We start from the raw sequence: 12,162 nt of genomic DNA on the forward strand, positions 1-12,162 counted from the left end.
TTACAAATTCACATTAAATTTAGTGGATTTATGCGGAAAAACTCTTTAATTTTGTTTTTCTGGAAATTACAGATGGCCAGAATAACAAACAGAATAACATTTGTTATGAAAATAAATTTTTCTTTCACTAAATTTGGATCCCTTTAGACATCAGTATCATGTTGTCCAAAATGAATGTAAACATCTCTTAACACCCGACATGTTTGTTTGTTGGTATTTTATGAAACATTTTATCTTCGATTTGGACTAAATGCCATGTTTCACTCAAACACAACTATAACTCATAAATCCAGAGAAACTTAAGTATTTTCAAGTGGCCTTTCATTTATTTTCTCCACAGCTGTTGATGTATATTTGACTTTTTTTTGTCACAGAGGAAGCTGTAGAAATCTTTTAAGATGGCAAAATTTGCAGAAAGATGGCAAAAAATGCACACTTGAAAGAGCAGCATTCATCTCGTAAGAGCGTATCGAGCTTTTACACTAGAGCGCACACCTGAGCTTAGCCTGCGGTGTTTGCGCATTAAAAGGTGACTTTTAAGTGGCTCCTATCTCAGAATGCTAATTACTACCTCAGCAGCTTATCAGTTTTCCAGGAGGGTTTATTTAATGCCTAAATCAGCCATCGATCCACCATCTGATCCCAGGAGGAAAATCTGTGGATTCTCTATGGAGATATAGGGATAGAGCTTTGAAATCTCTCTCTCTCTCTCCCTCCCTCTCTATCTCTCTGTACATTTAACAATCAATATTTAGGATAAAACAGTAATAATAAATAATAATAATAATTACCAGTATGTTTAATTTAAATTCAAATTAGCTTTATTCTCATGACTTGCACAGTACCGCTGAAGCAATTATACAATGCATAAAAAGAGAACCAGAATAGATCTGTAAAATAATTAAGTAAACAAGTACATGGAGTATATATTATATACAAAGTAAATAAATATAAGTAAATAAAATGTACAATAATAATAAATAAAAAGCATTTCAGACATAAAAAGTAAAAATAAATGAATTAAAAAACAATAAAATAAATTAAGTAAATTATGGTAATGATAATAATTATTACAATTTTATGTTCAACAGTATAAGAAATGCCCATGATTAAGGTTTGTCCATTGGCTGACAGTCCCAGGGTTGGGTTGCGGCTGGAAGGACATTCGCCACGTAAAACATATGCTTGATAAGTTGGCGTTTCATTCCGCTGTGGCGACCCCTGATTAATAAAGTGACTCAGCCAAAAAAGAAAATCAATGAATCAATGAATGAATACTTTATTACCAAATTCTAACCAAAAATGTGTAGATGTTTATTTATTATTATTTAAAATTCGTCTTAAACATCTAGGTCTTAAACTACAATTCCACCCTACCCCCGATACTATTCACTAACATCCACGACAACCCACCCACCCCCAACAACCCCCCTCCCCCGGCTACTCAGTTTCATTCACGACAACCCCCCCACCGGGCTTCACTCATAAGTTGCAGCCAGCGGCGCCCTTGCCTGTATTGATAAGGAAAAGCAATCGTACCATTTTTATATTTATTTTATATTAATTATATTTATAAAATGTTTTCATGTCTAAATAAAATGAAAGCAGAGAGCAGACTCATTTTTAAGAGCAAAGGTTGGCCCCTGGTGGTTTGGCGGTATGGGTTGCGTATAAGGTGGATCGGCTCTTTAATGTTTATTTGTCACCTTTCAAGGAAAGACTGAAAATACGGGATAAATACGGTAAAATACCTTTACGGTATGATAGCGGGATAGAACTGTAAAATACGGGAGGGTTGACAGGTATACACAGTCTATTTTAGTTTCTCAAAATAGCAATGCGCCAACAATGCGCCTTAACACACCTCCTTTCTAGACTGGAACACCCATGAGTCCGCAAAGTGGCACAAATGAATTTCCTACTTAAACTATGTGACGCAAAACGTGAAAATTAGAGTTGCACTGGTCTGAAAATAGCAACAAACCACGCCAAACACATCTTGTATGTATGTTTTGTACTTTGATTATTGTTATTGCTTTGGCAACATTGTGCCTTATTTCACACTCATGACAATAAAAATCTTTGAATTAGTATTAGAATTAGTTTGCTCTCTCTCCATCTCACTCTCTCTCTCTCAGCCTCTGGACTCCACATTGCAGAAAGTCAATGACTTCCACAGCCTTGCCCGTGCACAAGGGACGTTGGGGGCAATCTGTGTTGAAAATGAAATGGTACAAGCTCAGTTTTCACGCTGCCTCGGGCTGTATTGTACATTAGGCAGGACTTACATTGGACTCCTGTCTCTCTCAGTCAGCAATTAGGCAGGCTTAGGCGAGTTGAATGATTTAATTTTCAGCGGCTCTGCCAACTGTGTGTCAGCCGCTGATAGCATGTTATCTCTGGCTCTCTGTCCCTCTTCTTTCTCACACTAGTTCGCTCCGTCTGGCTTTGTGTCAATGTGTGTTTAAGTTTAGGAGTGCTCTAGGCAAGGCGGAGCTTTTGACAATATCAGCATATGTGCTTATCATTTAGTAATGTAAAAGAGCAATGTGACATTTGCAGTAAAAACTTGAAGCATAAATTCACAGAGAAAGAATATGTTAACGTTATATAAAAACATCTGTTTATGTTTTCCAAAACAACTCACCACAGAGTTATGAGATCAATCTGTAAACATTTTTAAAATGTCAAATGAGAAAAATAAACATGCGTTATGGATGTGACCCAAGACGTCTGCGAGTTTACAGTATACAACATATACTACCTGACAAAAGTCTTGCCACCTATCGAAGTTTTAGGAGCAGCAAATAATAACTTGACTTCTAGTCGATCATTTGATATCAGAAGTGGCTTATATGAAAGGTAAAGGCCTCTAGATTACACTTATTTAACCACAATAAAATCTGATCATGCCTTGATTTCTAATGATTTCATTAGGACAGTAAGGTCTGACTTTGCTTAGACAAAAGTCTTGTCACTGAACAGAAATAATGTCCAGTATAGAATATAAAGTCCTGCTGCAGTGGAGACAGAATGAATATTGTGTCTGACTCCATCATGAGCTTGGAGGACTGCATCCATACATCTAAATCACTTATTAATAAAGTCATCTGGAATGGCAAAGAAAGCGTTCCTGCAGGACTCCCAGAGTTCATCAAGATTCTTTGTGTTCATCTTCAATGCCTTCTCTTTAATTTAACCCAAGACATACTCAATGATATTTATGTCTGGTGACTGGGCTGGCCAATCCTGGAGCAGCTTGACCTTCTTTGCTTTTAGGAGCTTTGATGTGGAGGCTGAAGTATGAGGAGCGCTATCCTGCTGGAGAATTGTCCCTCTCCTGTGGTTTGTAATGTAATGGGCAGCACAAATGTCTTGATACCTCAGGCTGTTGATGTTGCTAAACACTCTGCAGATCTCTCGCACAGCTCTCATACTGAATGTAACCCCAAACCATGATTTTTCCTTCACCAAGCTTGACTGATTTCTGTGAGAATCTTGGCTCCATGCTGGTTCCAGTAGGTCTTCTGCAGTATTTGTGAGGATTAGGATGCAGAACAACTGATGATTCAGCTGAAAAATCGACCTTCTGCCATTTTTCCAAATGATCAACTAGAAGCCAAGTTATTAATTGTAACTGGGATCGAACACAAGACTTTTGTGAGGATGTGTACTTTGTACACATTCTGTGAATTAAACTGAATTTAATTGGTAAATCAAATACAATTGTTTAAAAAAATTGACATTTTTGAGTATTTTAACAGTGTACACTATAAAATACAAGCCTACACACACACACACACACAAAAAACTAGAAAGGGTTTCGCTATTTTGGTGAAAACTTATGCGTGGAATAAACATTAAAGAGCCGATTCACCTTATACGCAACCCATACCGCCAAACCACCAGGAGCCGACCCTTGCTCTTAAAAATGAGACAATGAAAAGGTTTTCATGTCTAAATTTTATTTAGACATGAAAACACTTTATAAATTTAATTAATATAAAATAAATATAAAATAAATAAAAATACATTTAAAAATGGTACGATTCCTTATTAATACAGGCAAGGGCGCCGCTGTGGGGTTAAGTATAACTTGCCATTGACACTGATGACGAAAACCAGCAATAGTGATTTTCTTTATTATTGTCAAAGTGGCTTAGTGGTTAGCATTGTTGCTTCACAGCAAGAAGGTCACTCGATCGAGTCACGGCTGGTCCTGCTGGCGTTTCTGTGTTTGCATGTTTTCCCCGTGTTGGTGTGTGTTTCTTCCAGGTGGTCCGGTTTCGCCCACTGTCCAAACACATGCGCTATAGGTGAATTGATTAAACTAAATAGGTCATAGTGTATGAGTGTGTGAATAAGGCCTCGTTTACACTAATACTATTTAGTTTTAATGCATAAGTTTTGCTATGGTTACACCATCCGTCCACACTACACCAAAGTTTTCGAGTGCCGAAAATGGAGCTTTTTGAAAACGCTTAAGAGGTCATATTAGTTTGAAAATGCTGCTGCTCTGTGTCGGTGTGGTAGTGGGAAAACGGAGACATCTGAAAATGGAGGCGTGACTGCAGACATCCGCCTATCTGATTAGGGCTTTTTCCTCAAAATTAAGTTGCCTACACACAGTTCAGTCTTGCATCCTCTCCTTGTAAAGTTCAGACTTCGCAAGTTTGATATGGAAAACAAAATCCCGAGGACACGTACGGGTGAATCTTCAAAGGAAACAGTGTACTGAATAACCTCATGTACATCACCCTGGCTACGTTGTTTCACTTTCTTAACAATAAAATGAAAATATGATATGAGGAACTGCCTATTTTTATTTTGATATTAGCAACTTAACACGACACCAAAAATGTTGAGGCGTCAAGTAGCTGCATATTTATATGAGCATCATCTTCACAATATGCATAACAAAACAGAGCCTATAACATTTCATCCTCATTGAAAATACAAAACATACCCTTTTTTTTGCTGAATATCAGTTTTCATAATCAATAATGGCCATTATATAAAAATATAACGTACAATACATTATAGGAAATAAAGCCAAGCGATCAGTCAAAATGCAGAATCTGTGTACGTGGTTACATTAATTATTAACTTATCTTAGCACTCAGTCAAAACACGTTACCTGAGAGCAAGTAGTAGATTCAAAAGACCAAAGTCGGGGAATATGTCATTACATATAGACAACAAGATGAATTAATATCACGTTTAGCAAATATAGTAAGATTAGATCCAGCGGTAGATCCTTGATGAACAGTCTGACGTGCACAGCTCTCATCTGGTCAGACATCTACATACGCTGCATCGCATGCCAGAGTGTGTGTGGTCACGTGATTTCAGCAGTATAGTGTGGACAGAGAGCTGTTTAGAAACTCTGAGTGAAACGTCAGTGTGGAGGCGGATCATTTTCATTCTAAAACGCCGTTTTAAAACATATTAGTGTAAACGGGGGTCAAAGTGTGTATGGGTGTTTTCTAGGGATGTAACGGTATCAGAATTTCACGGTACGGTAATACCTCGGTATGAATGTCACGGTACGGTATTTATTGAATCATTTACAGGAAAAAACAAAACTTATGAAAATACTCCAAAAAAGTGCCAAAAGTGTCAATGACAAATTAGTCATCTATCTGTAAGCTTTGAAACAGGAACTTCAATTTTAATAACAAAAAAATATTAAACCATGTAAAAAAATAAAGTTTCAATTTAGTATTGTTGAAAACTCATCACATTCAACATTTAATCACTCACTCACTTAGATAGAGATGGGTTTAAAGGAAAATTATCATATAAATATAATCTGGTAAAAGCTGGGATCTCTGGGTATTTACAATGTCCCCTGCAACAGAAAAAAACCCTCTCATTTGGGACTGAGGTTTCTGGGACAAGAGAGATATGACTTGGCCCAGGTTGACAGCAGTGGGTAACGTTGTGCATTGTCTTTCCCCCACTTGAGAGGACAAACCATGAGTGAGATAGAGGTCTCATGTCTGCATCAATCTGAACAGTGTGCTGACAACACTGCTATTCAGTACGCGCGCGACAACACAGCTGATAAGAACTCGCGCGACAACACAGCTGATAAGAACTCCCGCGACAACACCGCTATTCAGTACGCGCGCGACAACACAGCTGATAAGAACTCGCGCGACAACACCGCTATTCAGTACGCGCGCCACAACACAGCTGACAAGAACTTGCGCGACAACACCGCTATTCAGAACGCACGCGGCGACAACACCCGCTTTAGGGTTTTCCAGCTCTTTTTGATCCCTGCTTCTAGCAGCACACTCCATTTCCGCATTACTGGATCTGTAGCGACAACAGACCGCAAGGGATGATGATCAAGCATGGGCTGATGGGAATTGTAGTTTTCGCTACCTCCCGTTTGCTTCATTCGCCTGGGCAAATTTTCTCAGAAGACCTATAGTTTTACCGAGTCATGCGACTACGGTAATATCGAAAAAAATTAATATTGCGGTATGACGGTATTTACAATACCGTTACATCCCTAGTGTTTTCCATTACTGGGTTGCAGCTGGAAGGGCATCCACTGTGTAAAACATATGCTGGATTAATTGGCTCTGTGGCGCCCCCTGATTAATAAAGGGACTAAACTGAAGGAAAACGAATGAATGAATTGCAGTGTGTACTTTGATTTTATTTTGTCAGTATCTTTTATTTTAATGGATGGAAGAGTAGTAAGACCCTTAAGATGTTTTATGAACTTTTCTAATTTTAGGTTGTAATTTTGTATTCATTAAAAATGGACCAGCCCCGCCTCATCGGAAGATCAATACTGTTTAGCCTGCTTAATATGCAAAACTGTTAGCCAATCACAGCTGTGGCTGTTTACGGTGGAAGTCCAAAATAATCCATGCTCATTCAAACAGAGCGTTCTGAGAAGAGTCATAAACAGCACAGGAAAACGATCAATTACTTCTAAATTGTCATTAAAGAAAAATCAGTCATAGAAGAAATCACTTATTAGAAATTAGAAAAACTTTGAATGCTTCCAAAAGATTCCCTCAGATACACCCATATAATATTCACAAGGCCTTCCTGCTATGAAATCCCCTCACAGTTTGGTGTGAAGAATATATTAACACCCCCCGCACACACACACACATCCTTCCTCTGGGTTCAGCATCTTATACCAGAGGCCAAACCATCTGCCAGCCTGATCGCTGGCCTCTGAGACTCGGTTCACTGTTTCCTTCATTTCCTTTCACCACTCACTACCCAGAGGCCAAAGCGTTCCACTATTACACTTACTGAATGACAGGCTTAACGGCTGTGTCCTTGTCTTAGCACTGGCCATCTGAGAATAACCTGCCTGTCTCTTACAGATGCCCGCTAAATCAGCTGTACTTTATTTCAGCGTTCACCTGTCAGGACGCACCTAGAAGGCCAAAAGGCATTACTGTATGTGTTTTGTGTCTTTGTTGCAGGAGCAGCCATGGATTCGGAGGACGAACCCTTGTTGATGCAAGGTACATGGAATTTGAGTGAGTTTGAAGAGGAGGATGAAGGAGAGGCAGAGCAAACAAATGGAGACGAGCAGGTCTGTAAAGGGTTGTGGTGGACTTTGGGATGGGTCTACACGCAGCCCTGGGCGAGTGGGATAGTTCTGGCTGTGGGATTTCTGGTGCCCTTTGCTCTCTCGGCTTATATGTTCCTTCGCTGTGAGCCACTAGACATTGACCTTTCCTACAGTGCATTCGAGGTCAGGAGTCATGCCTCGGCGGAGCGTTTCGATGCTCTCACTATTGCCCTCAAAAGCCAGTTGGGATCTTGGGACAGGCACAGGCGGGACGCCGAGGGATTTGACCTGGAAGCCAATGCTCTGAGGGACCTTTTGTTGCTCATGGTAAACAGGAAAGGAAAGGACGTCTCTGGCATAGCGAATGTCACGGAACCTACAGGGATTTTGGGGAAAGCTGAGGCGGGGGCATACAATGACAACAGGCAGTTTGGAAATGAGAAAAACAAGGAGATGAAAGAGAGGGAAAAAGACTCGAGCATATCCGCAACCCTCAATTCCAGTGATGCCGAAGATCACAAGAAACCAGACTCGCCCTTAATGAGAACCCGTAGGTTTGCGGGCTACCCCTATCTCCAGACCCAAGCCCTTTGGAGGATCGAGCTAGTGTTTGTGGCCCAGGGTGACAAGGATAACAACATCTTCACCCCCGACCGTCTTCACACCATACACCACGTGGAGAGAGTACTAATGCAGCACCCTCAGTTTCAGCAGTTCTGCTGGAAGCCATTGGAGGCGTTGCAGGATTTGCCTTTGGGACCCTCCTTCTGCTCCCCTCCGAGCTCCGTCCTGTCCTACCTCTTTCCCAGTGAGCGAGCAGGGAAGATCTACTATGATGGAATGGGGCCTGATCTTGCTGATATACATGGTGAGTTGCGGGGTGGGGGCTGTTTATCCCACTGTCTTTGCTGTCAATAAGCTGAGCTAAACTCTCTTTACCCTTGTGTGCTGTTGAGAATGTTTTCATCCACTCTGGGGTAGGGCTGGGCGATTTATATGATTTTTTCGGTTAATTCGAATTTACGTTTTGACGACAATTTAATTTTATATTAAATCGAGAAATTGTCATTTAAAATATATATATATATATATATATATATATATATATATATATATATATATATATTTAATACATTATAATGGATTAAATATCGGCGACGCGCCACGCAGCACCGCGCAGCGCCATGGATTTTAGAATTCTAAACAGGTTTCTATACAAACACCAACGCCGCCCAGCCACGATTCACGACGCAATTCATATTTCAGCTGCGCCACAGAGAGCCATCTGATTAGTTTCATGTTAAATATCATGCGAATGTGCGCGTTTGTTGTGTGATAGTTTAAACTGTCATGTGCGCGCCGTGTTGTGGCGCTTCTGGTGTGCGACCTGCTTTACTGCCTGTTAAAGCGCGAAATCATGTAGGATTTTACTTGTTGCATTAGTCTGCGTCCCGTCTGTGTGGATTGTCAAGACATATTCCCTCATCAAGTCGATATTCTCGATCTGTACATGTATGAAGGACTTAAAACCCTGCCATGTGAAAAACCGCGCCGATCTTTTGGTTTGATCACGAGCAGAGGTGAGGGCCTGTAGCAGTGAAAATGAAAGTACCCGCCCCTATGACGTCATTTAGCGGACCTAGTTGAAAACCAGACAGATCAGCCAGCATAATACAGAGAGAGCTGCAAAGCGCATCAAATGATCGGTATTTAAAAGAGGAAAAAAGAAAAATAGATTAAATATATTATTTTATATTAGACACACATCTGGTGCTTGTATTTGCTCCCGCTATACATCCACAACTTCACGCATTGAGTTAAATTAAGCTTTACAGTTTCCATGTTCAGTCCTTTTCTTCCACTGTATCTTTTTAAGAAAAAGACAGCAGCTTTACAACCTGACATTCAATCAGAAGACAAAGTCAAAGCCGAGCTGACAGCCAATCTTTCCTAGACTCAGCAAAACTTGCAAAAAATCCCTCTGTATTCCTGCAACTGCAATATTTACACAAATATTTCTTATTCAAATCTTCAGCATCGATATTTAACTCATGAATTTGTTTTACATTTATTTACACCTTGACCGATTTATGTATGACATGGCCATTAAAAATACAATGTTCCTTAACCAGATGGTTTTTCAAGTTACTTTTAAAGAGAATGTTACTTCAGTCATGCTGTTGTAATGTTTTGAGAAGACTAGTAACACAATAAATTTTTTTTTTTTTTAAAAATCGAAATCGTGAATCGGTCAAACTTTAAAAAAAAAAAAAAAGATTTATTTTTTGCCAAATCGCCCAGCCCTACTCTGGGGTAATTTTGAGTCTTAATTTGGCCACATCTTTCTCTGTGTTTCAGCAAATGGAATGATTTTTGGTGACAAATCTGATTTCAATACATATTTTGGGAAAATGTTTGGGAAAACTCATAATACACTCTGGGCAAATTGACTACCCTTTCCTTATGTTTGTGGCAGTTTTTGCCCCATTGACTTCCATCAAAACTAGATTTTTTGGATTGCAAAACCATGACACCCTATTATCATGTATTCTTGATTGCTGGTGGTTTTTTCTTGTTGAGAAAAAGTAACATAAGCAAGTTTTACTGTTGATCATCAGTTGGCAGCATTAACCTTTAATTCCCTGTAAACAATCTTGAGGTTTGTTTTATGTACACTGTGGTTCACCCATATCAGATCTTTTGCAGAGTTCACAAATGTTTCAGATTTCACGCAAATTTTGGGGATTCAGGACACCGTTCGTCATGTGACTTTATCGAAACTCGCATTCTGTTTGAACTTGGCTGCATGAGTTGCATCAATCACCAAACTTTTGTTGTCGAAAGCATAAGCTGCGTCCCAAAGCGCATACTTATGCACTATTCTACGCCATTTTGTAGTATAAATTGTGTAAGTAGTGTGTTCACACTAAAAACTCATAAGTTTTCAAAAATAATAAGTGCACTTTAATTACCCGGATGATGCACTCATTCAGCCGCTAAAATAAAGTGTGTAATGATGGACACTTCACGCACTCAACGACCGCAGGTTTGCTCACGTAGCAGAAGGGGCGGAGCTATCGGGCGCACATGTTGGATAACTTTATTTATTTTGGATGGTGAAAGCAAAATTCTCCTACGAGAGTGATTATAGCGCCTCCCGATGGTGAATGCAGTTATACTCACAGCAGGTATTATTTGATAATTCTGTTGTTTATTTCACTGATTTGGCAACCGTCAAACGTCATCAGGGAAACGGTTTGAATTTCCGCTTAGTAAAAAAACATTAGTGTGCCATTTGGGACGACACTACATACATATACTATGCTGTTGAGTGTGTAAGTGCATAAGTACATAGTGCATGAGTGCATAGTGTATAGTGTGCCATTTGGGACGCAGCTACTGTCTTGTGTATATTTTCGCAAGGCAAAGCAATAAAAGAAGTGCTGCAAAATTTAATGCACAATTTGCAAACACTTGCAACAAAATCAGTCATTTTAGTCACATGAATCTGATTCCTTTTTTTGTAAATCTCTGGAGGGAATGTGGCTACGCAGTGGCACAATAGGTAGTGCTGTCGCCTCACAGCTAGAAGGTCGCTGGTTCGAGCCTTGGCTGGCTCAGTTGGCGTTTCTGCGTGGAGTTTGCTTGTTCTCCCTGCATTTGTGTGGGTTTCCTCCGGGTGCTCCTTTTCCCCCCACAGTCCAAAGACATGCGGTACAGGTGAAATGGGTAGGTTAAACTGTCCGTAGTGTATGAGTGTGAATAAGTGTGTGGATGTTTCCCAGAAATTAGTTGCAGCTGGAAGGGCATCAGTTGGATAAGTTGGTGGTTCATTCTTGCTGTGGTGACCCTGGATTAATAAAGGGACCAAGCTGAAAAAAAAAAAGAATGAATGGAGGGAATGCATATTAATCATTATCTCAAATAAGGGTCGGCTTATTTGGTCCTGGAGGGTCGTTGTGCTACAGAGTTTATGTTATGTAATGTGTATTTACATAGTGCATTTATCTTGTATGGCCATTGATCGCGTATTGGGGGTGTGGGGGTTGGGAGGTCTCACCACACCACCACCACTGTGCTGCATTCACTTGGATGGTACGGCCACCACCACACACCAGCTATAGAGTGGAGAGACAGTGATAGAGCCAATTCAATGGATGGGGATGATAGGGAGGCCGATGATGAGTAAGGGCCGATGGAGAAATTTTGGCCAGGACCTCTTTATGAGAAGTGCCATGGAATTTTTTATGACCACAGCAACTCGGTTTAACGTCTCATCCGAAAAATGGCGCTCACTGACAGTATGGTGTCCACTTCACTTTACTGGGGCATTAGTTCTCACGCAAACCGCAGATTGAGCACCCCCTGCTGGCATCACTAACACCACTTCCTACAGCAACCAGTTTTCTCATGTGGTCCCCCATCCAGGTACTGACCAGGCTCAGCCCTGCTTAGCTTCAGTGAGTAACCTGTCATGGGTTGCAGGGTAATATGGCTGTGGCAATTTACCTTCACTCCTAAACAAACCCACCTTAAGAAGCTATTCAAGGTTTTCCTAAGTATACATAAAACTTTCAGACAGGTGTATCGAAACTCTCAAGTATCAA

General features: G+C 40.2%; 1 protein-coding gene across 2 annotated transcripts in view; it reads left to right on the top strand.

Annotated features, from left to right (window-relative positions):
* Window positions 1–12,162, top strand: part of disp3 (dispatched RND transporter family member 3) — a 107,077-nt gene that overhangs the window by 28,682 nt on the left and 66,233 nt on the right. For both annotated transcript variants that reach the window (XR_015498420.1, XM_087265375.1), the window contains exon 2: window positions 7,464–8,423. Coding sequence is in view for 1 of the 2 variants with exons in the window: in XM_087265375.1 (XP_087121501.1) it covers window positions 7,472–8,423 (952 nt within the window). In the remaining variant the exon portion in view is untranslated. The remainder of the gene's footprint in view (window positions 1–7,463; window positions 8,424–12,162) is intronic.

This window comes from Danio rerio, chromosome 8 (genome assembly GCF_052040795.2).
Source record: "Danio rerio strain M-AB ecotype USA chromosome 8, GRCz13ab, whole genome shotgun sequence".
NCBI classification, from domain to species: Eukaryota; Metazoa; Chordata; class Actinopteri; order Cypriniformes; family Danionidae; genus Danio; species Danio rerio.